This window comes from Xenopus laevis, chromosome 5L (assembly GCF_017654675.1).
Source record: "Xenopus laevis strain J_2021 chromosome 5L, Xenopus_laevis_v10.1, whole genome shotgun sequence".
NCBI lineage: Eukaryota > Metazoa > Chordata > Amphibia > Anura > Pipidae > Xenopus > Xenopus laevis.
Genome location: NC_054379.1, coordinates 36,856,480 through 36,881,472, shown reverse-complemented (window position 1 = coordinate 36,881,472; position 24,993 = coordinate 36,856,480). Strand labels below are relative to the sequence as shown.

The 24,993-nt window shown below is 38.6% G+C and overlaps 1 protein-coding gene across 1 annotated transcript in view; it reads right to left on the bottom strand.

Moving 5' to 3' along the window:
- Positions 1–24,993, bottom strand: part of syndig1.L (synapse differentiation inducing 1 L homeolog) — a 194,248-nt gene that overhangs the window by 50,418 nt on the left and 118,837 nt on the right. Inside the window, exon 3 of the mRNA XM_018262867.2 lies at positions 18,878–19,015. Within this exon, the coding sequence (XP_018118356.1) occupies positions 18,878–19,015 (138 nt within the window). The remainder of the gene's footprint in view (positions 1–18,877; positions 19,016–24,993) is intronic.

Genomic DNA, 24,993 nt, shown 5'->3' with positions numbered 1-24,993 from the left:
TAGTTGCCTGAGTTAACTAAAGGACCCTTAGGTGTCCAAATACTAAAGGGGAACTGTCTGAGTAATTTAACCCAAATCTCAGGGTCCCTACACAACTTTTTGATCAGATTTTTTGATAAATTAGGTCAATTCATGGATGAAAGCTTTGTTGTAAGGGAAAACTTCAAGTCTTGTAAATCCTAAGAACCAACAAGAAGGGGTAAATTTACTAACATCAATGTTTTCTCATTCTTCCCCCCCTCAAAGAAAAAGTTAGCCGCCCATAGTTTTCCATTATTGATAATGTTTTTTAAGCGAAAATAAGCGAACTGCTAAACTAAGAAAATTTCTCCTATGTTTAGTTGTAACCGTTCCTGGTTTGAATAGGGACAGCTCTGGATGATAAAGAAAATGGCAAAGCAAATGCGTTTTTATCCATAGCTTTGCTTTCTGCAAGATATTTTATCTCCAAGAACGTTATGTGTACATAGTGATATCCTGTCACCTTTCACTCATTCTCTTATTAGCTTCCTTAGAAAATGTGTCAGTTTTGTCATATCCTTCTACTATAGTTCTGTCTGAGAAAACAAAGAAAATGGATATTGTAACCTCAAAGGAAATGTAAAAGAATGCTAAAAATTCTGGCAAGAAGAACTCAGTTATAGACTCCTATACTATACTGTATATAATTATTATAGGTGTAACTATAGACGTAGCAGACCCCCTGGGTCCAACCCCACCCCCCACCCACCCTGACAATTTCCACCAGGCCCCTATGAGTAAGTGTAAAAACCTGACATAACTATAATAACAGGGTGGCATGCAGTAATGTTACTTCAGGGGCCCTGCCCCCCTGCACACAAAAAAATGTTAGACCACAGACCCTACCCCGCACAAAACCATAGGTCACAGCAACACATTCAAAAATGTGGTTTGTGGGTCACTGGAGATTCTGCAATGCATCCGATAAGGATTCCTGTTCCCGGGGCCCCACAAACAGTCGCAAGTCTGCCCCCTATAGATACTGGTGGGATGGGGTTATGATCACTATGGTGATCAGGGAACTCAGGTTACAATCCAATGATCCAATAAGCACATGGCACAAGACAGTCAACTGAAGAGCTTACAATGAACTAATGATCTATATTATAATATACAGTACTCTCCAGATGCAAAAGGTTCTACAGGACAATGCTGTTCCACAAGACTATGTTATAGCCCCTTTATGTGTTTATTCCTACTGAAGCAAATGGTCCTGTACCTAAAAAAAAGTCCTCATAGTACAAAGCCTTCAAGGTGTGGCCCTTGTACCACAACATTCAGCATAAAAATCATATTGCATAAAAATCATATTTATTTATTGCATAAAATATATATATATATAGTTATGGTAGACTTAGTGGAAGCAAACTACAATCTTTATTAGAGCCTGGAGAACATTTAGACTGGAAAAAGGTGACTTGTCAAAATAGGCAGGACAATGGTTATTATGATACCCCAATAAATCAGTCTAGTCATTTTCCAGCACTAGATTAACTCAGAATGTGGCGCCTCTGAATCTGGGCAACTAAGTGACATATCAAAGATCACAAAGTGTTTTCACAGAGGTTGTCACTAGAACTAAAACCAAGGGCAGTGTCGGTCATTGGACCAAATCTAGAAATCTCCAGCCTGCTTGTTCTTACCTTTGCTAAGGTGGGTCTGGTGATATATTTGCCTTCAGAGGAAGAGCACAGAGCTGTGATTTTACTCTCTAACTTCTCCTACATGTAGCTTTGTTCTACTCCTACTAGAGATCCACCTGAGGAGAGGTGTTCACTACATCTCATGGTAATCAAACCTGGACCTCCTGCTGTCTAAGCCTAGTGATGTAACCACTGAGAGACTTCTTTTTAAATGAGAATTGAACCCCCTGAAATACAAAAGCCCCTCTAAAATTCCCTCCATCAACCCCCTCACCTCTCCCTTCTCTCACAATATATTACATAGAAAGGTGCCCCTATTTGGAAATCTGAGCTCAAAATGCAGAGCTGCGCAGCAGCATTTCCCAGCACCATCTTCTGCCCATTCGCATCCTCTTCGGGTTTGTTTGCTGAAATGGAGCCTTCAGGAACATGCGCAATTGAAGCTGATTCCTGACTAGTCCCAACTGTGCATGCTCCTGCAGGCTTTGTTGCAGCAAAGTGACCCGAAGACTATGTGAATGTGCGGAATGGGGCTGGGGAACTCCACTGCGCTTAGGGACTCCTTTCTATGTAATACATTGTTCGGGGAGGGAGAGGGGATGGTGCCCATAGAGGGCAGTTCAGGGGGCTATTGTACCCTGGGGGTTTAGTTCTCCTTTAAATAAATAAACATATTGTGAAGCACGGCAGATGTCATGGTGATGGTTATAATTATTATTATTAACATGTATTTTTAGAGCGCCAACACATTCCGCAGTTATGGAATTTAGTAATCAGAAGAGAGATCAGGAAGTCATTCTTGTTATTTCTCAGGGCTGGTTTAGTTCTCATTATCGCCTGTGTTATTTATATGCCTGCAGCCTACAATTTTTAAAAGATAGCTTTAGTTTTACCATTATATGGAGCATTTTGTAAGATTGGGTAAATGGGAGCTGGGATTTCAAACACTTGTACTATTTACCCCCTAGGTAACTAATTATGAAAATAATGTATACATAAATTGTTCATAAAGCATTTCTACTCCAATATTTCTTTTCTTTATATATATATATATATATATATATATATATATATATATATATATATATATATATATATATATATATATATATATATATATATTAATATTTCATAGTAAACACAGAGCAGATACTAGTATGTAATTATTTATTGTCCACAAATAATGTTTTAAGATAGTGCTCTTTAATAGTCATATAATATTAAAATGAGTAAATCAGCACTAACCCCAGTGAGATTTTACTATTGTGAGAAAGCAATGAATCATTGCAGGGGAGGGGGAATTTCTGATACCGCAAAAGCAGAATGTTACACATTGCAACAGCAATGTGAATAAATATGAAAAACAGTCTGACACCATGTCTGTACTGTCATAGCATTGCTGAATTCAACTCTTATCTGATCTTACAATCGATTCCAACCAAGAAAAATATCATGCGCGTACAGCACTAGGATAATGGACAACTCCCACCATGCAGTTACACTGATCACAAAAAAGAGCTAACGCTAGGCGATCAATAAATTATTTTCTTTTTCCTGTTTCAGTAAAAGCAGTTTCTCTGCTGATCCATCTTCTTTCTGTAAGAAAGAAACAAAAAGGGAAATCCATATAGCACTTACAGGCAGATTTGGCCAGAAGAAAAACTATTCTTCACAGTGTAAAACAATAATATAAAAAGATCAGCCTATTTAAAGGGGAAGTTCACCTTTTGCAAAGTCTTACCAAAATGGTACAGGTATGGGACCTGTTATTCAAAATGCTCGGGACCTGGGGTCTTCCAGATTGCAAATCTTTCTGTAATTTGGATCTTCCTACCTTAAGTCTACTAGAAAATCATGTAAACATTAAATAAACCCAATAGGCTGGTTTTGCTTCCAATAAGGATTAATTATTTCTTAGTTGGGATCAAGTACAAGGTACTATTTTATTATTGCAGAGGAAAAGGAAATCAATTTTTAAAATTTGTATTCTTTGTATAAAATCGAGTCTATGGGAGATGGCCATTCCATAATTCAGAGCTTTCTGGATAACAGATTCCATACCTGTAATACCATTGAAGAATAAACACTTATCCAAAAACATTGCTGTAGCAAACATTGATCATTATACTGGCGCATAAAGCTGAAACTTACTAAAGACGCTGAATCCTGATCCTATTTCTGCTACAACAATGTAATTGTAAAGATGCTTTTTTATGCAACATTCTACCACATTGGTGGTAAACCTCCACCTTAAAGGGCAAAACCAGTCTTGCTATATTAAAATACTAAAATCCATAATCCTAGTTTATATTTTAGGAAAGGAATGGGAAAAGGTTTTCATCTTTAGGGTCAGGGCATACAGGCAGATTCAGGGAGATTAGTTGGCTATGGCGGGATGGCACTTGGCGCAATTAGATTTCCGAAATCGCCCAAAGATTCTTCGTGAGCCAACTTCGGAAAACGAATTGCGGCAAGTGCCATCCCGCCGGCGGTTTACATTTTAGCTGGCAGGAAGGCAGGGGAGGCAGTTCGGGGAGATTAGTCGCCCAGAAGAAGAGGAGATTTGTCGCCAGGCAACTAATCTCCCTGAATCTGCCTGTGCGCCCTGACCCTTACAGGAAAAAAAATAGCAGCATTTCTATCTCCTTGGTATCAAGTCTCATTTTTACCAGCAGGGCCAGTAAAATACTGGCCAGATAAAAAGCTATTAATAGATTGGAATCTTTGGGTAATTATTATAGTGACAGCCTCTGCAAGTTGGTAAAACTATAAAGTGAATTGTATACCCAATATATTCTGCATGGTCAGCATGCCCTTAAAAAGGGGATCTCACCTTTAAATTAACTTGTAGTATGTTATAGAGAGTGATATGGTTTTAATGTTTCATTACTTGTGTTTTTTTTTTTGTTACTTGGCTTTTTATTCAGCAGCTCTCCAGTTTGCAATTTCAACAATATGGTTGCTAGGGTTCATAGTCCCATAGCAACCATGTGTTGATTGGAATAAGAAACTGGAATATGAATAGGAGAGGGCCTGAATAGAAAGATGGGTAATAAAAAGTAACAATACATTTGTAGCCTTACAGAGAATTTGTTTTTTAGTCAGTGAGGTCAATGATCCCAATTTGAAAGCTGGAGAGAGTGAGAAGAACAAGGCAAATAATTAAAAAACGAAAAAAAAAAAATGAAGGTCAATTGAAAAGTTGCTTAGAATAAAGCTAGCCATAGACGTTAAGATGCGATCGTACGAATCATCGTGCGATCAGACTTTCCTAGCTCCCGACCTGCCACTAACCATTCCGATCAAATAAAGTAGTAAAAGAACAGATGAGCCAATGTTCTGCCCCTGACAGCAATTCTACGAAAGTTATGTCCGACCAAAGCTGGTGACAGTCTCCCTCTGAAAATCGTACGATACATGCAGAGATATTACCCACAGCCGACAGAAATCTTTTAACCTGTCCGATCAACCAAACAACCGATCTCCGCTGGACGAAAAATGTCGGGACTCTCCACTAGGGTTGCCACCTGCCCGGTAAAAATGATGGCTGATCCCAATGTTTTTAATAGGGAAAAAAAATAAACACATAGGAAGGCCGGTATTTTTTTCCAGAAAAGGTGGCAACCCTATTCTTCACACACGGTCCGAAAATCGTACAATCCGCGATTCATACAATCAGATCTTTGCGTCTGTGGCCAGCTTTAGCCATTCTATAACATACTAAAAGTTAACTTAAAAGTCAACCACCCCTTTATTTGGCATCTCTAGTTACAAAAAGAACAACTGTCCTTGCAAAATCAGTGGAAACGGCTTCTGCAAGAAATGTCGAGGAACTGTGGCATATATAAAATGCCATTATGCTGTAATGTCTATAAGCTATACTATCAGATCTTACAGCTTAGTTAAAGTAAAACATAAAGTAACATTACTTGTGAAGGTTTCATTTGATTTTATGGGTTATGGTCTGATCTAGACTTTTGACGATCTACCCACCCACGGATTGAGGCCGCAAGGAGAGCAAAAGGTATGTGGCAAGTGGATCATGGAGTGACAAGCAGAGTATGGGGGGTAGGAAGACAAGCAGAAGAGTTAGTGACTGGGGTGGGGGGCCCCTGAGGTGGCAGCCCCGGTAGGCCTTAGACACCACAGTCCAACACTGAACCCCATGTTTTTAATTCCTTATTTAAAGACAGCAAACAGATTAGCCAGTATCTCAGGTTTAAACACAGGCCAAAATGGCAAATCATTTTTACTTGGGCAGGAAACCCTCTTTATAGTACATTGTATCTTCTTTATATGATCCTGTGCCAATGTTCTTTGATACAAATGGGCATTGATGAATGATTAGAAGTTAAATGTAATTCAGACACAGGGATTTAATTCATTGATACAGGCAGCATCTTCCATCTCTTTTCTCATTTCTGAATGTTATTTTCTTCTTTTTTTTTTTTTTGTCCCGTGTCTTGTTCATTCTGCCAATTCCTAAAACTGCATGAAGAACTAAGGCAGAGATGCAGAAATTGATCCACGTAGATTAAATGGAAATTGATTTAGAAAAGAAAAAAAAAATCATCTATATACCTACATCTATCTAGAAATTAAATTGTCCTTATCAGCTCTAACCATCTGGCTTTTATTGAACCAACATGGAATGAGAAGATGGCTATTTTTGTTTAATAAGAGCCAGTGGGTGAGAGCTGATGAGTGTTGTATTAATTAATATATTGTATCAGCTGTATCCAGACATAGTGTTGTTATTTAGGGGTGCTTCTCTATCTATAAGCAAGTGCCGGTCACTTTACAGATGCCAATGGGCAGGCAATAATTGCTGAAGACATAGACCGAAGTACAGGAGGAGAAACTATTCGTCTGATACCGCAGGACACAGGATTTAGGGAAATGACACATGGGAAGATTCCTAGTGTGTTGTATTCACATGACTTCAAGATCAGCAGGTAACAAAATGATCATAATTAGCCATCATTGACATGAATGGTAATCACCTGGCCTTGACAGGGAGCTTGCAGATCAGATGATTACAATTCAAGTAAATGGAGCAACAATTTTAAGCTTTTTGCTGCACCTGTTTGTATGGGTTTGGACTGTACATTTATATTTAATAATATTCTTTACAGAGCAGGTTTAAACTGTACATATAGAATTGGATTTCTAATATACATATACAGTATGACATCTATCAGATTTTTATATCTCCTTGTCAAACTATTTATGTACAGTGTTATGTCATTTATATAATGTATTCTCCTGAAATTGATTGTGTATCAAGTGAATGTACTATGAATATAGGTTTGTACTCCAAATGCAGATAGGCTCCCATAGATAGCAATTATATTTTACATGTAAACCGAAAAATCAAGGTCTGCTGATTTATACCTGCCAATTTACAGCACAATGGAAAAATGTCACTGGATTGTGCAACTGTACAGATGAGAAACAACTATTGGGATATTTAATGAAATCCAATTTTATCACATATGTTAAAGGGATACTGTCATGGGAAAAAAAAAATTTCCAAAATGAATCAGTTAATAGAGCTGCTCCAGCAGAATTCTGCACTGAAATCCATTTCTCAAAAGAGCAAACAGATTTTTTTATATTCAATTTTGAAATCTGACATGGGGCTAGACATATTGTCGATTTCCCAGCTGCCCCCAGTCATGTGACTTGTGCTCTGATAAACTTCAGTCACTATTTACTGCTGTACTGCAAGTTAGAGTGATATCACCCCTCCCTTTCCCCCCCCAGCAGCCAAACAAAAGAACAATGGGAAGGTAACCAGATAACAGCTCCCTAACACAAGATAACAGCTGCCTGGTAGATCTAAGAACAACACTCAATAGTAAAAACCCATGTCCCACTGAGACACATTCAGTTACATTAAGAAGGAAAAACATCAGCCTGCCAGTAAGCATTTCTCTCCTAAAGTGCAGGCACAATTCACATGACTGGGGGCAGCTGGGAAATTGACAAAATATCTAGCCCCATGTCAGATTTCAAAATTGAATATAAAAAAATCTGTTTGCTCTTTTGAGAAATGGATTTCAGTGCATAATGCGGCTGGAGTAGCACTATTAACTGATGCGTTTTGAAAAAAAAATGTTTTCTGATGACAAAAAAAAGCTCGACCAAACGCCCATCCACAATTTTGTGTTATTTATCATTAAAATAATCAAGCGAAAACCCGAATTGTACATTTTTCAGACTCTTTTCCAGAGATGGTTGATTTATTTTGGTTTTTGCCCAAAAACCCTGAATTTTTCATATTATCAGGCTAAACCCAGCGCAAACCACAATATCTTCAAATTGGGATAGAGACATCTGCCACTGACTCAGATTTTTAGCAACTTTAGGGTACAATAAATATAAAAATCTTAGTTTTTTTCCATGGAAAATTTGACCAGATAAATTTGAGGTTTAATAAATGGGCCCCTTAAAGTTAAATTAAAGGTGAACCACTCCTTTAAGGCATTACAGGACCTAGGCCTCCTTATATGCAGTCTCCTGCCATAGACTGTTTCAGGTATATGAATTCATATAAATCCCATGGGTGTCATGGATTAACATTTTATCTGGAATTATTTAAAATTTCTAAAAATAAACTCGAAAAATTAAAAAAATTGCCCAGCTAAAATGTCTAAATAAGTCAATGAGAGGTGTATTTTAAACATTCCATCTATTTTATTTTTTTGAGTCGAACAATAAAGTTTGTAAAAATGACAGACTAGTGAGATTTTTTTTCCAGAAAATAGACTTTTAAAAAAACTTGAAAAAAAAAAAAAAGAATAAATCTGGCCCTAACTTGTGTTCATCCAAAGTCATGTGTCTCTAAAATTCTAGACAACTGCATGTGACATTTATTTGTTCATATTGTATGGAGTTTTTTAAAAAATATGCAGATTGAGGTTCATATTCAGTTCAGTATTTGGCTGAACCTTTCATGAAGGATTTGGTATTCAACAGAATCACAAAATTCGGGTGACTTGTGGATAGACATTCTATTTTTGGTTGCTTATATACTTTTCTGCAAGTGACTACAAGAGACAGCTCTTTCTTCACATACAGTAGTTCAAGAAAAAGCCATGTATAAAAATACTAGGTACAGGTATTGGACCTGTTATCCAGAATGCTCGGGACCTGGGGTTTTCCGGATAACGGATCTTTCCGTAATTTGGGTCTTCATGTCTTAAGTCTACTAGAAATTCATTTAAACATTAAATAAACCCAATAGGCTGGTTTTGCTTCCAATAAGGATTAATTATATCTTAGTTGGGATCAAGTACAAGCTACTGTTTTATTATTACAGAGAAAAAGGAAATCATTTTTAAAAATTTGGATTATTTGGATAAAATGGAGTCTATGGGAGACAGCCATTCTGTAATTCGGAGCTTTCTGCATATTGGGTTTCCGGATAAGGGATCCTATACCTGTACTTAAAAGATTTATCAGTTAAAAAGAAAATCTATAAATTCTTGTAAAATGGATTGTATTTTTTCAGCAGGAACAGCCCACTTGTATATTCGTTGGTGGTGCTCATGCTGCTCTAAATAAATGACAGATTTCTTCTACACCATATGGCCAAAATAAAGGATTTCTAGGTCTCAATCTCAGCTGTCCACTGTCTTTTCAATTTAATTGTGTCAGCGGGTCTTGAAAGTCTCTTCTGGCCTCCTCAGTTCACCACTGCGATGGATTATATTACCACTGTGAGATATATACTTACACTCTGCAGGTAACTTTCCTTGAGGCTTTTATGAAAATGGCAATCTGTAAAAATTGGTTCACTTGATTCATGTTTAGACAAATCCAAGAGCCAAGAATGAGACATCCTGAAGTTGTCAGGCTAAAGTAATTTTGGGAAGAAAAAGCTAAAACGAATATGACAATGATTTGGTTTATGAAACACAGTTGACTTATTTCATTCTTTTTGTGTAATTCAAACAATTCTTCCCGGGAAGGACATGATTATGCAGTATTTTTTCCACCTCTTCAGTAGTCCATGCACAGGAATCATTGTCTTTAATGGTATGCTATGGAGTGGTGTAAACCAATTTACAATCAGAAGTTCTACTTTCCTCCGTGGATACAACTCTCAACATTTTATTTATATATAGAGAGAAATACATACACAGAAAGAAAGACTATCATACAGAGGTCAAACTGCCATCCAAACAGTTGCCCCCCTGAGCCAAGGGAGAAGTACAAGGTGAGTGGATCAATGAAGGAAGAAGAAGCTGTAGCCTCTCTCCCATCTGCATCCTGAGATAAGGCATCTGAAGACCGACTGCTATTTGATTATAATGCCAGATGGTTTGGTCAAACCATAACCAAAATCGTGGCTTTTATGGCCGTGTTAAGTTAGAATATTATTTGAATGTCAATCTCCAATTTATGAGGCTCATTTATGAAATATTGAAGTGGGGAATCCAGAACAGTGATATGAGGCTTAATCTGGGTTGATCACCAGATAGGTGGGTTTGGGTTGAAATTTGGCCAACCACTGTGGGTTAGGGTTGCGTGTGGGTCAGACTGGGGAAGTATTTTCCTCCACCGCTCCTGAAAATTCTGTGTCTTGGAACCAGAGGCATGAACAGAAGTAATGCACAGAAGGAGATGACACAGGTGTGGGACTTACAAAGGCAACATTTGTGAGTTAGAATATGGTTAAAGGAGAATTTAACCATTAACTTAAAAAAAAAAATCCTACCCCTCCTACCCTACATAGACCCCCCTCCTCCCCAACAAGCCTAGCTGCCCCCCCCAGGGGAAATGCCCCTAACTTTTTACTTATCCCTCGGTGCTGATTCACATTTCACGGCAGCCATCTTTCAAAAGGGGGTCACTGACACAGGCAGTCAAAATTATTCCTCTATCAGGCTACAATTGAATCGTTACTGTTACTTTTTATTACTTATATTTCTATGTAGGCCCTGTTCTATTAGTATTCCTGACTCTCTTTCAAAGTATTGTCTGGTTGCTGGTTGCTAGCTGACAAAAGTCTTAACTGGAGAGATGCTGAACAAAAAGCTAAATAATCTGAAAATAAAAAATGAACATCAGTTGCAAAATGTCTCAGAATAGCACTCTCTACATCATAATAAAAGTTGATTTAAAGGTGAAAAAAAACCCTTTATATCTGAAACCCTTGATCATTTTTAACAGAGCGATCCATCAACCCCTCTATTTCCAGGGAAAGCTGCATTGAAGACATGCAAGTAAAATTACAAGTTTGTTTATAGAAATGGTTCTTTTTGGACGTGGATTTTTTAAATAGCGAATATGTCTTTTAGCTAACTCATGTAACATATCGGATTCTTTGGGCAGCGAAACCTGGTTTGTGCTCAATGACTTATTTTATGTACTGGTAAAAATGCATTAGAAAAAGGTTCCTTTATAAGAGCTGCGGTCATTGCTTCTCTTTGCCTTTCTCTTTTTTTCCTGATACTGTCTATTCCCTTGACCCTGTTCAACTTCTTCATTATCTTGCTTTGTGCTGCTGAGTTCCTATTTTGTCTTGCCTTGTTCATTGTGTCTTTATCCAACCTGGAAATTACAGAGACACATCTAATTTCATCTGGAGTCTGTTCAGGCCAGTCCAGCTACTGATCAATCACATTCCTGTTCCTGCATTATTCAGGCTGGCCGTACAACTTTTACAAATTTAAGTTTGATAAAACAACTGATCATATGATTTTTACTAACTGTTCTACTACTTACCTGCTGTGATAACAAAATAATGAACAACAGAACATTACCGCCTGCTATCAGATGTATTCAGATTATTGTTACTTGAAATGGAATATCTTCTAAATGGACCCACTTCTAAGAACTGCACATCCATATATTAAAAAGCAGAAAAGCCGTTGCAAAACCAAATCCAATAAGCTACCATTACTGCAAGCCAAATGGATAAGGATATAAGGTATATAACTATAATGTTCAATAAACTCTGAAGGATGGTTTAAGATATGATTAAAAGTTCATGACACTAAAGAAGAATTCACTATAGCTGAAGAATGTTATCAAAGGGATTGTTGATTAAAATTAATCTTAAAGGGGAACTCCACAAAAACATAACTTAAGCTTTCTGAAAAGTAAACACAATTTCAAGCAACTTTGCAATATACATCAATTAAAAAAATATGCAGACTTTTCATGATTTGTAATGGTTTGGAACAGTTCCCTAAGCATAGCCCCCTGCTCTTCTGCTGATCTGTCTGACCACTTTGCTGAGCTGTCTGACTACTGTTACTTTGTATCAACTGCCATCAGTCCTTAACCTGTATCCTCCTAACCCCACAATTCCCTGCACACGTGATTTCAATAACAGAACCTCATAGTGCAATGCATTGTGGGTTATGTAGTTCCTGCATGCTGTCTGTAAGCTGTGGAGAAGTTATTACAATTGGTAACATCAGTGTTTTAGTCCCTCCTTCCTTTAAACAGCTGGATTACAGCATAGAAAATGGCATGTATTCATACTTTTTGAAGACACCAATAATGGTGATGGGTTTATTAGGGGTTTCTGTGTTAAGTGGGCCTCTTTATCAAATTTTGGTTTGGAAGCCAGAGTTCCCCTTTAAAGAATATAATTTGCTTGTCCAGTATAGGTGAAGTCCATTCCATTATTTAGTGGAAATAAGAGACTGATCCTTGTTTGGCCTTAAAAAAAAACATCATAATATACTCTATTAAATATGACACATTAACCACCAGGCACTGGTAATTGCCCAAAGAAACTTAGAACTAGTACAAACGGCTATTACCAGGAAAAAACTACTGTATGCAGCCCAGAGATCCTTTTACCAAGGAGATAAAAATGGGAAGACTTTAGCAAAAGCGGTCCAACCGTCTACACTGATTCCCAAGATCAAAACAAATACAGGCATATATACCTCTGACCCAACAGACATGGCAGAAATATTTGCATGCCACTTTGCCGACCTATATACCTCACGAGTCAAATACTCTGACACTGAACTAGAACAGTTCTTACAAGAAATCCCCTTTCCTAATCTTTCCAGAGCAGAATCCTCCTATCTAGACAGCCCAATTACACTAGGAGAGGTAATAGACGCCATTGGCAGTCTCCCATCAGGGAAGACCCCAGGCCTTGACGGGCTTCCGGTAGCCTGGTACAGAATCCTTAGTGAAACACTTGCCCCGCAACTTCATACCACTCTTCTAGAGGCTCACAATACAGGCTCCCTCCCTCAGTCGTTCTACTGCGCAATGATTGTGCTTAGGAGGGGAAGGACCCGGACCTCTGCGACTCCTACCGACTCCTACCGTCCCATTTCACTTATAAACACAGACGTCAAAATTCTGGCCAAAATTCTCTCCAAACGCCTTAACAAAGTTATAACCTCGATTGTCCACCCAGACCAAACAGGCTTCATGCCCAATAAAAGTACGGCTATAAAATTACGCAGGTTACATACCCATATGCAGGCCACTCATACGAATAGAGGTACCAGACTTATAGCGGCATTAGACGCCACTAAAGCCTTCGACTCAGTTGAATGGCCCTACCTATGGAAAACCTAGAGAAGTTTTGCGTAGGCCCTACCTTCATAGCTTGGCTTAAACTCCTCTACCTAAACCCAGTTGCGCAGGTCAGAGTCAATAACACTCTCTCCAGAGTCTTCCCTCTTACCCGAGGCACCAGGCAGGGCTGCCCCCTCTCTCCCCTCCTTTTCGCCTTAGCGATAGAGCCCTATGCCATTATGGTCCGACAAACCCCTGAAATTAATGGACTCAAATATGGGAAATTAGAGGAAAAAATTGCATTATATGTAGATGATCTTCTACTACTCCTAGCAGACCCACATGACTCACTCACACTGGCGCTCTGCCTAGCTGACAAGTTTGGCACATACAGCAGTCTGGTTATAAATAAAGGGAAGTCAATCTTATTTAATCTAGAAGCTGCTGGGCAGAGAACAAACGCAATTCAGGGGCTGCGGTGGGTATCCAGCTTTAAATACCTTGGGGTGATTATCTCGCCAAACACACAAAACTATGTTACAGACAACATTGAACCAGTGATACAAGGTTTCAAAACTACTGTCAGCCAAAGGGCAGGCTTGCCTCTAACGGTCTGGGGCAGGGTCAACCTATTCAAAATGGTATACCTACCCAAATTCCTATACTTCTTCCAGAATGCCCCAATATGGATACCCCCGCAGGTCTTTAAACACATTGACGCTATTCTCTTCCCCTTTATTTGGGCAAACAAACTCCCTAGAGTCAACAGGCTAACACTCCGTGCCCCATTGGATAAGGGGGGATTAGCCCTTTCGCATCTGCAAATGTACTACTATGCTAGTCAACTAGCGTTCATACATAACTGGTTTAACCCTGACCCCAAAAACACACTCACAGCTTTAAACCTTTAAAAAATATATATATATATATATATGACACATTAAATGGCAACTTTTTTTGTTAAATTTTTAGGGCTCATTTATAAACTTGAGTGAAAATTGCAAAATCAACTGCAGTTTTGTGTGTTTTTATACGCTATTTACAATGGAGAACTTTACACCTAGCCCCAATGCACTGGTTCAGCCTTCCTAAATTAAGAATAATTATCCTTGAGATGTAGACCCATGGATTCAAGAGAAAGATAAGAAATTCCTTGAGGTCTTGAGGAGGTATTTATCTGGTCAAAAACAGGCCAATAAAAGCAGCCTGCTTAGTGAACAGTTTTTTGATCCATGTGTGGTGCCTAGTGATCAGCCTGCCCAAAAATCTGCTAGAAATGTGTCAGTCAGAATCCAGCCAGCTGAAGACTACATGGATACATTGATGTGGACTTTCATGAAGAGATTTTTATTGACAGTCTTGGATTTGTGGGCATGCCAAAAAGGCCCAGACCTAGGGCGGCAAATATTTGGGGGTGTAGTGGTGCAAGTGATGGGGGTGTGAGCGGGTGGTAGTGTGCGAGCAGTGAGGGTACAAGTGGCCTAGGGGTGCTTAGGGTTGAAACCCAGCACTGTACCTAGGCTTCCATATGATCCATAAGGCCAAACTATCTGATCAGCCTTATTTGATCAGTTCTAATGAAATCAGTTGAATATGGTTATTGAATTTTGATTGAATTACTGCATGATATTCCATTAGAACTTCTTCCTATTTTGTATGGCCACCATATATTCTGTATATAACTTCCTACTACAGCTCCTACTATAGCTCCATCTGTGCCCCTTACAATACAGACATATATTTCAGTAATAGATTACTGTTTATCAATAGTGGAACAGCAGTCTAGTAGGCAAATGGCTTTTGCTGTAACGCCATTTCATGTATCCCCAGCTACCAATAATACGAATCTTTGTTCCTAAACACACATGATTACATCTACTCTAGAAATGAATGCGTCATTCAAAATGTCCCTTGAATGCTCCAAATTACGGAAAGGCCATCTCTCATAGACTCTATTATAATTAGGGATGCATTGAATCACTATTTTGGATTCGGTTGAACCCCCGAATCCTTTGTGAAAGATTTGGCTGAATACCGAACCCTAATTTGCATATGCAAATTAGGGGTGGGAAGGGGAAAACTTTTTTGGCTTTCTTGCTTTGTGACAAAAAGTCACGTGATTTCCCTCCCTATGCTTAAGCAGAATCCCTGAGTTTTATTAAAGGCGGCTGTTAGAATCGATACAATAGTTGCTAATACTCCACAGATGCTGCTGAGAAATGTATCAACTAATATAGCAAATTGTAACAGTTCAGAATCTGCACCTGGATTACTGAGTGGCCAGACTGAAACACCAGAGATAGGGACATTAAACTTTAAATTTAGAAGAAAAAAAAAAATTGGAAAGCAATTGCAAGAAGTCTTTATTTCTGGTAGACAATATGAAAACATCTCAACTGAAAACACAGTTTGGAAGGTGAACAACCCCTTAAAGTGGGTTAGTGTGTACTCTTTTGGGCATTGTTGGGCTGAATTATGTGTTTATCATGTATTTAGTCCTCTTCCATCTCAAACACAGTGTACATCTTATTCAATATAGGTGACACGACACAGGATATCAACAGCTTCAGTGGTACATAGAGGTAGAAACACATTTAGAAAAATGTTGTTATTTATAGGACACTTCACTAAAAGCCTTTTGCTTTTACTGTGATGTTCTCATAGCAAGCAATCCTGTCGAGACAATGGGGAGCATTTCATATTCCCCCAGACGAAAACTCCACTTTTGCAAGTCTGAATCAGATAAGTAGGGTGCAAAGGGAGGGGGTGCCTGTATGCCTCCTTTCTTTGTACCCCTCATAAATACAGCACTGTCAAATGCAGCCTCAGTGGGGGCAGCTGCAGGTCTGTATGTTCCAAAAAGGAGTGCAGAGACCTGCAGTAATTCAGGGTCAGAGGGTGGAAGTGTAAAAAGCGACCATTTTTTGCTTTTGAACACTGCCTTCATATAACTAAATGACCCCCGGTGTCTCACTGGCACCTCAATCTAATTTACTATAATCTCAACCAATTGCTCCTTATTCTATCCTTAGCCTTCAACGGGCACACTTTTGAGACAAAGCCAATGGAATACAGGCAACATAGTAAGTACAGGGGCGCTGCGCAAAAGAGGTGAGTTGAGAAACAAAGAAAAGGTGAGAGCATGGGGGGGGGAAGGCGGCAGGCGATGGAGGGGCCAGCAACGCTTCTGAGTAAGTATATAATTTAGAGCAGATCACTTATGAAAGTCAGAACTTATTCTGTTGGTGATGGTGCACATAGTTACAAAGTTACATGACTTCCCTCCCACATTTGTGGCCTTTTGAATATAAACAGCTAGATGGAAAAAAAAACATTAGTAGTTCTGTATATGCCCTGTATGTATGCAAGCCAAAGAAAAAAGGAGAAGGAATAACTGCAAAACATAACCCAAAATTACCCCAAAACACATCCACATATGCAAGGGAGCAGCTAGCCAGGGATTCAACACTACCAAGGTGTAGGGGAAAGTTAAAGTACATTTTTTAAATTCCCATTTAATGTATAATGTGTAGCTATATAGCTTTTTCAAAATGTAACATTATGAATCCAATAACTTGAAGAGCAATATCATTTGGGAGCTTAGGTTCCAAAAACATCCAGTATTCTGATGTAAATGCTAGCTGATGGTAAATGATACCCTTGTGTTAAAGTAACTTCAAGACAAGTTCCACTGCATGAATTTCTGACCACAGGAAATTAAAAACATGGATTTTTACTTGTGAGATGCAATCATTGTTATGTTAGAAACAGTTTTAGTCTAAATAAACATTATGCTTAGTCAGCCCAGTCCCCAGTGTTATCTTCTCTGCCAAAATTGTGTGGCTTTTGATAAGTTTCTTCATCTACCCATACCCAAAGCATCAACAATTAGACCTATAGAGTCCATACAGTAATAACGGTCTTGGGATTATCAGTGTAAAGCAGGGGTCCCCAACCTTTTCACCCATGAGCCACACTCAAATTTAAAAAGAGTTAGGGAGCAGCACAAGTATGAAAAAGTTCCTAGAGGTGCCAAATAAGGGCTGTGATTGACTGGTAGTCCCTATGTGGACTGGCAGCCTACAGGAGGCTCTTTTTGGCAGTACAACTGTTTATTTTTGCAACCAAGCCAGAAATTTAAAAATAAGCACCTGGTTTGAGGCCACTGACAGCAGCATCCAAAGGGATCGGTGAGCAACATGTTGCTAGTGAGCCACTGGTTGGAGATCACTGTACTGTAAAGTATTGTGTAAATTATTATGGTCAGGGCACACGCTGAGATATGGGGAGATTAGTCGCACTGCAACAAATCTCCTCTTCTTCGGGGCGACTAATCTCCCTCAACTGCCTCCCGCCGGTGATTTACATTCTAGCTGATGGGAGGCAGTTTAGGGAGATTAGTTTCCCCGAAGAAGAGGAGATTTGTTGCCGGGCGACTAATCTCCCCGAATCTGAGTGTGTGCCTTGACCCTTACTCATCCCTTGCTATGCCAAGATTTAAATTGAATTGTAATTCATAATTTTAGCAGAGATATTTGCTAAAAAAACAACTGGTTTAAGTTTGAAGATAAGGTGGTAACTTTTTTTTATACATTATTAGCTATATGACATTTTGAGGTCAGATAAAAACTCCAGCAACCTCCCTTCCTTATTTTATATAACAGTGCATCCTGTCTGCAAAAAAATGTACAATCGTTAATGCAAGCAGGTAACCCAAAAACACAACCTATTAGCAGCTTTAAAAGCTTTGAGGTAGAGGGAACAGATACACAAGCCATCATGAATTGATTTTCTCTATTCCTATTGAGCAGATCTCAAAGTTGAGAAACTAGATATAAAGTCACTGAGACACAAACACTGCTTTTTGGAGAAAGCGACAACAAAATCATTGCATTTTTTAGGAATAAAATCATTCTGGTGTAACAAACTCATTGCGGTTAACAATATTTAAAAAACTGCAAACCTGTGCATGTATAGAAGAAACTAAGGTCTATTGGTGTTAAAACTGTGGTTAACAATGAGAACTGAATGCAGTAGGACTGTAGGAGGCTGTCAGTATAATTAATATCCAAAGAAATCGATGATATATATAATATATTCATTTTGTTTCTAACAGGAAACATATGACACTAACAGAAATACCAATATACGGTAGTTTAAAGACTAACAATGTTATTGCAATATTTTCTTGATGACTGTATTTGGCTAATTTAACTAAGCCATACACTGTACTGTAGATATAACCTTGTTGTTTCTGAAGCTCTCCAAATGAAACAGATATGTAAAGGGATTTGTCAGCTAATAATGGCCATACAGTATAGCTGATATTCAATTTCTTATACATGTGACATTGTGACAGCAATAGCTTCACCTTCCCTGTGCCTTCTCTGAGTTTTGTGACTATAAAAAAACACATTCAAGTTACATCTAAAATGTATAGGAAACAAATCACGTAAGTCAACAACAAATAAGTATTTAATTTAAATAGGCCAATCTGGTCGACCTAAACAATAAAATATATTTGCCTGCCAATGAGAATATTAATTCAGCTTTTAGAAACGTCTCATTTATTCAATGACAGATCATCGCTAAAAATATATCTAGTGACACGCTAATCAGATACAGCAAGAGAATATAAAATGCAGAGGTTCATTATCTGGTCAATTTGACAGAAATGTGTTAACTGTCAACCACACGCTCAGACTTACCTCATGTGACAGATAAAATGCTGCAATACCCAAAGGCCAGAAACAGCACAGCATAGAAAATACACTCAGGCCAAGATGGTCCCTCGGTGGCATCATTAGGAAGTTGTCTTCGCTTTCTGTGTCACTTGAATAGTCGCTCTGCATAAAGCACAAAAAGTGACTGTTAATACTAGGAGAGAATATTGAATAGAATTGTGTTTGAGCGGCAGGCAACATCACATCGGCCATCTAATATGCAAAAGTGGATGGGGAAAGAGAAAGCAATATTACAAAGATTATTTGTAAAGTGCATTTAACACCCAACTTCCTCTTGAGAGACCCAAAGGGGCTGAATTACAAGTGCAGCTGCTAATAGGAACCAATCAGCAATCACCTTAATCAGATAATGAATAATTAACACATTTAGCACCTACTGTAGCTTCATAAATTAGCCACGGGTCCTATTTTACAAAACAATGGAGCAAAGTGCAATATGGCAAAAACAGGTTCAAGGTAAACCTTGTCCTGCTTGTTGCATGTTGAGGTTCAACTATTTGCTCCACTATTGGAGTTGCAGGAGTCGCATACGTGTGACCCATGGAATTCTCCTAAAGTGCAGGCACAAGTCACATGACTTGGGCAGCTGGGAAATTGACAACATGTCTAGCCCCATGTCAGATTTCAAAATTGAATATAAAAAAAATCTGTTTGCTCTTTTGAGAAATGGATTCCAGTGCAGAATTCTGCTGGAACAGCACTATTAATTGATTCCTTTTGCATTTTTTTTCCCATGACAGTATCCCTTTAAGTTAACAGGATACTAGGAAGTGATAAATTATGGCATTTGTGAGTGGGGAATATGTCTTGTATTTGCTTATTAGATGTATTTCTCATAACATGGGACACAGGTGGCTGTATTTGCTCCTTTATGTCTCCTGACCTTAATAGCTTATATTTTTTATTGTTTTACCTTGTTGTTGGATATTATTCCATACAATCTGTTCTTGGGGACTTGTTGTCTTGGATTACTCTGCAAGTATAGATGCAGCAAACCTACTTTGCATTTCCATGGGTGCTATATAGCAACCATACCAATAAAATCTGAGCTACAATAGTGAGTGTAGGAACAGTATAATCTATTTCACAAACAGCCACACCTATTTTCCCATTAAAATGTATGGTGCAAGTTATGGTGCATAGAGGGATCAACAAAGTCTGTCCCGCCACTAGGTCTATTTACTAATGTTTAAAGCTATTTTTGTGAATCCCTGATGGTTTACTATTCTTTATACATTCTGATGAAATTAAAAACCCCACATTAGTTATACAATTAGGGATGCAATATAAGAATGAAAATGTACATTGATTATACATTATTACTAAAGCAACCAAAGGGATAGAAGGGTGCAGCAAAAAATTGCTCACATTCTTTTCCATTAGAGTGCAACTCAGATATCACAAACCCCATGAGCAAGGCCTGGTGGTCCACCGATCATTACTGCAGAAGCAGATTTTTTTAAAGGAGAAGGAAAGCTAAGGAGGTAATTTATTCAATGGATTAGCTGCAAAAGTACAAGCTAGAATGCTCTATTTATTCTGTAGAATGTTTTACCATACCTGAGTAAAAAGCTCTTGAAGATCTGTTTGTTTACGATAGCAGCTGCAGTATTACCTTGGTGTGACATCACTTCCTGCCTGAGTCTCTCCCTGTTCATTTACAGATCTGGGCTTAGATTACAGCGGGGGGGGGGGGGAGGAGCAAACTGAGCATGCTCACGCCCGGGGCAAGGAGGTTTAAGCTGAAGGCAGGAAGTCTGATACAGAAGCCCATGTGTACACAATAGAAGGAAAGAAATGCAGTTTTTCTTTTGACAGAGGACTCAGAGCAGCACTAGGGTTTACTGGTGTATTTAGATGGACCTTTCTGATAAGGGTTACTTAGTTTTAACCTTTCCTTCTCCTTTAAGGTTAGTGAGATTTACTTTTGCACTACATACCGTCGTGGTATGCGCATAACTTAATGGCACCTAGTACCACACTTTCAAAACCAAAACACATTAAAAATGGTGCTTAGATATCTTGAAGCCTCAATGCAGTCATTCACTTGCGCTTCTTTAAGCTCAGCTAAAACATACTTTAATGGCTTCCTTGCCATTGTTTGCCCTTAATATAAAGCAAGATTGGCTGTGCTGTGTTGGTTTATCTAACCCCTGCTGATGTTCCTCTCATTCCCCATTCAGTTTCCAACTTCAGTTCTTCAAATAATCCTAAAACAACAAATGTTTGCTGAGCTGACAAAAGGCGCTTTCTACATTGTACTCTGACGCAAATGGTACTTACTGGTAAAACCCTAGCAGAATACAATGCCTTGTACAAACATAATTTTATTAATGAAATGAAATATACTATACATTGATTTGCCTTTCTTGCTGACAACTGCAAATACTATTTTATACGTGCCATTTTCAGAGTTTTTCTGTGCTGTGTTACCGGCATAGGCAATGTTGTATTTACTGTACTTTACTGCCTTAACAAGCTGTTTATCAGGTAATAATAATGTCTTTCCATTTTAAAGTTGGCATTTGCTGTAAGTGTTGGTAAAAGCCTCATTAATCTAAACCTGTTTGTGAAATAATTCCACTGTTGGCAGTCTAATTAGAGTGGCAGTGGATATTTGGATACGTTTATGGTTCAATGCTTTTCAGAGAAATAGTTTATTGCTGTGTCCTAATATGTGATTTGAAACTGCTATGATGCATTAAACTGCAACCCAGACATTGTTGTTAAAGGAGAACTAAACCCTAAAAATAAATATGGTTAAAAATGCCAAATTTTATATACTGAACTTATTGCACCAGCCAAAAGTTTAAGCTTCTCACTAGCAGCAATGATCCAGGACTTCAAACTTGTCACAGGGGGTCACCATCTTGGAAAGTGTCTGTGACACTCACATGCTCAGTGGGCTCTGAGCAGCTGTTGAGAAGCTAAGCTTAGGGGTCGTCGCAAATTATCCAGCAGAAAATGAGGTTGGTCTGTAATATAAGCTGATGCTACAAGGCTGATTATTAAATTCTGGTGCTAATTGCACTGGTTTCTGTGCTGCCATGTAGTGATTATCTGTATTAATGACTAATCAGCCTTATATTGTGACATTTCTATTCTATGTGTACTGTATATTGTGAGTGGGTCCCTAAGCTCAGTAAGTGACACAGCACAGAGCATGTGCAGTGAATCAGCAAAAAAGAAGATGGGGAGCTACTGGGGCATCTTTGGAGACACAGATCTTTACTGCTAAATGGCTGTGGTTGCCTTGGGCTGGTACAGAAGCCCAAAACATAATGTACAACATTTCTAGTCTACTTCTTTAGTTACGCTTTAGTTCTCCTTTAAAGGAAAACTTTACCCCCAAAATGAATACTTAAAGGAGAATGAAAGCTACGGAGGCATTTTATTGCCAATAGATTAGCTGCAATAGTGCAAGCTAGAATGCTATATTTATTCTGTAGAATGTTTTACCATACCTGAGTAAAAAGCTCTACAAACTCTCTGTTTGTTTAGAATAGGAGCTGCAGTATTAATGTGGTGTGACATCACTTCCTGCCTGAGTCTCTCCCTGCTCTGGGCTCAGATTACAGTAGAAAAGGGAGGGGTGGGGGGAGAGGAGAGGAGCAAACTGAGCATGCTCTTGCCCAGGGCAATGAGGTTTAAGCTGAAGGCAGGAAGTCTGATACAGAAGCCCATGAGTACACAATAGAAGGAAAGAAATGCTGTGTTTCTTTTGACAGGGGACTCAGAGCAACATTACTTTGGGGGTTTACTGGTGTATTTAGATGAACCTTTCTGATAAGGCTTACTTAGTTTTAACCTTTCCTTCTCCTTTAAGCAACAGATTGTTTTTATCAAATTGGATGACATATTAAAGAATCTTACCAAACTGGAATATATATTTACATAAATATTGCCCTTTTACATCTCTTGCCTTGAACCACCATTTAGTGACTCTATCTGTGCTGCCTCAGCGATCACCTGACCAGAAATACTACAAAACTAACTGTAACAGGAAGAAGTGAGGAAGCAAAAGGCAGAACTCTGTCTGTTAATTGGCTCATGTGACCTAACATGTGGTTTGTATGTGTGCAAAGTGAATCTTACGATCTCAGGGGGCGGCCCTTATTTTTTAAAATGGCAATTTTCTATTTATAATAACCCAATGGCACATACTACTATAAAAGTATATTATTATGATAATGGTTCATTTACATGAAGCAGGGTTTTACACATGAGCTGTTTTACTCAGTATCTTTTAATAGAGACCTACATTGTTTGGGGGGTATAGTTTTCCTTTAAGGCATTTTTAGCTTTGCAATAGCACATTCATTGCACTGCCTTGTTAGAGAAGTGTATCTTGCTACAAAGATGATGCCTGGACACCACCTTAGATAGACGGGGGAAAGTTGGGGAGGTCTCTGATCCCAATGGTTGATAATGGTAGGTAGGGGAGAATAATAATGGCATCCTAGCAATCCTAGCACAGATTTGGAAAAATATTCCACCATGGTTGAAGAAGTGAAGATGTGAATTTTGTAGCGCAACTGTACAATTACTAGCCAACCCCCTCTCTTTATCAATCATATAGACACTACGGTCTCCTTTTGGGAAGACCTAGTCATAAAATATTTTAAGGGGGTTATTTACAAAATCCTTTAATTTATCTGTTGGGCTTTTTGGGGCAGATATCCTGGATCACCTATCTCAATTTGAATTTTTGTGGTCTTTTCTGGGTTTAGCTCGAAAAATTACTTTTTCAGAAATTTCGGCAAAAAATCAAAAAATCAGAGCGATTTGGGGAAAAAGCCTGAAAAATTTGAGCAATTCAGGTTTTCGTTTCATTTTATTGAATTTCTCCGCGATCCGATTAATACGGGTTAGTTCATTTATTAATAAGGTCAAATCAAGCATGGGATTTTGGTCATGGTTTTTCTTAGTAAAATATGAGATAAATTCAGATTTTCGTAACTAATAACCCCCTTAATCTATTTGTTAAAGGAAATGTCAACCCAAAAAACAAATTTTTCTTTAATAAAAGAAAACATAATTTTAAGCAACTTTGCAATATACATTCATTACTCATTTTCTATGTTTTTTCAAGTTATTTGTATATTGCTACTAAAAGCAGTGTTGGTCTGTCCCTTTCTATTCTCTGTCCTGGTGGTTCAGACTGCTGTTACAATAGACAAGGCAGCTGATTAACAGACCTGTCTTTGCTGGGGGAGCTAAGACTTTTGCAACATTGTTTAAAAAGTAACAACCAGGAGTTCAGCAAATGCTGCTTTCATAGCAATTGTTTTTACAAATAACTTTTAAAACACTGAAAATTGTCAATACATGTATATTGGAAATATGCTTAGAATTATATTTTCTTTTATTATGCAAAATTTTATTTTGGGCTTGACTTGTCCTTTAAGAAAATATGCCAATTATTGCCAGGGGTAAGTAGAAGAAACCTGTCAAGAGCATAAAGATTTTGTAAGGGGGGGGGGCACAATTTCCAAAAATATGTTTATTGTTATTTTATTGCCTAAATTCAATTTTGTTAAAAATAGGCACCCTCCCACAGTGACTAATCTCTTACCTCTTACCCTTGACCAGCACTCCTCCTCTTTAAAGAATCCACGTTTGCCTTGTTCATATGCATCCACTATATCAGTTCAGTTTTAAAAGGGGTGCACCAGTCCAGTGTAAATGTAAGTGACATAAGTCACTGGACATGGGATGAGAGGCATCCTCCAGTAACTGAGGCTTTTAAAGAATATTATTTTATTCTTTTTAAAGGAGAAGGAAACCCCCAGGGCGCTAAACCCCTCCCCCCCTCCCCTGTGCTGCCCCCCCTCCCTCCTCCCCCCTGGCCTACCTGTCCCCCTGGGCAAATGCCCCTAACTTTTTACTCACCCCTCTGCGCAGGTCCTGTCCACGGAGTACGCAGTCGCCATCTTCTCCCACGCGCGTCTTCTTCCTGCTCTGATCGGCGTTTTCTGGCGCATGCGCAGTAGGAACAGGTACGGTACGGCTCTACTGCGCATGCGCCGAATGTCACAAAGTTTTCCGATTTCACTTCGTGACATTCGGCGCATGCGCAG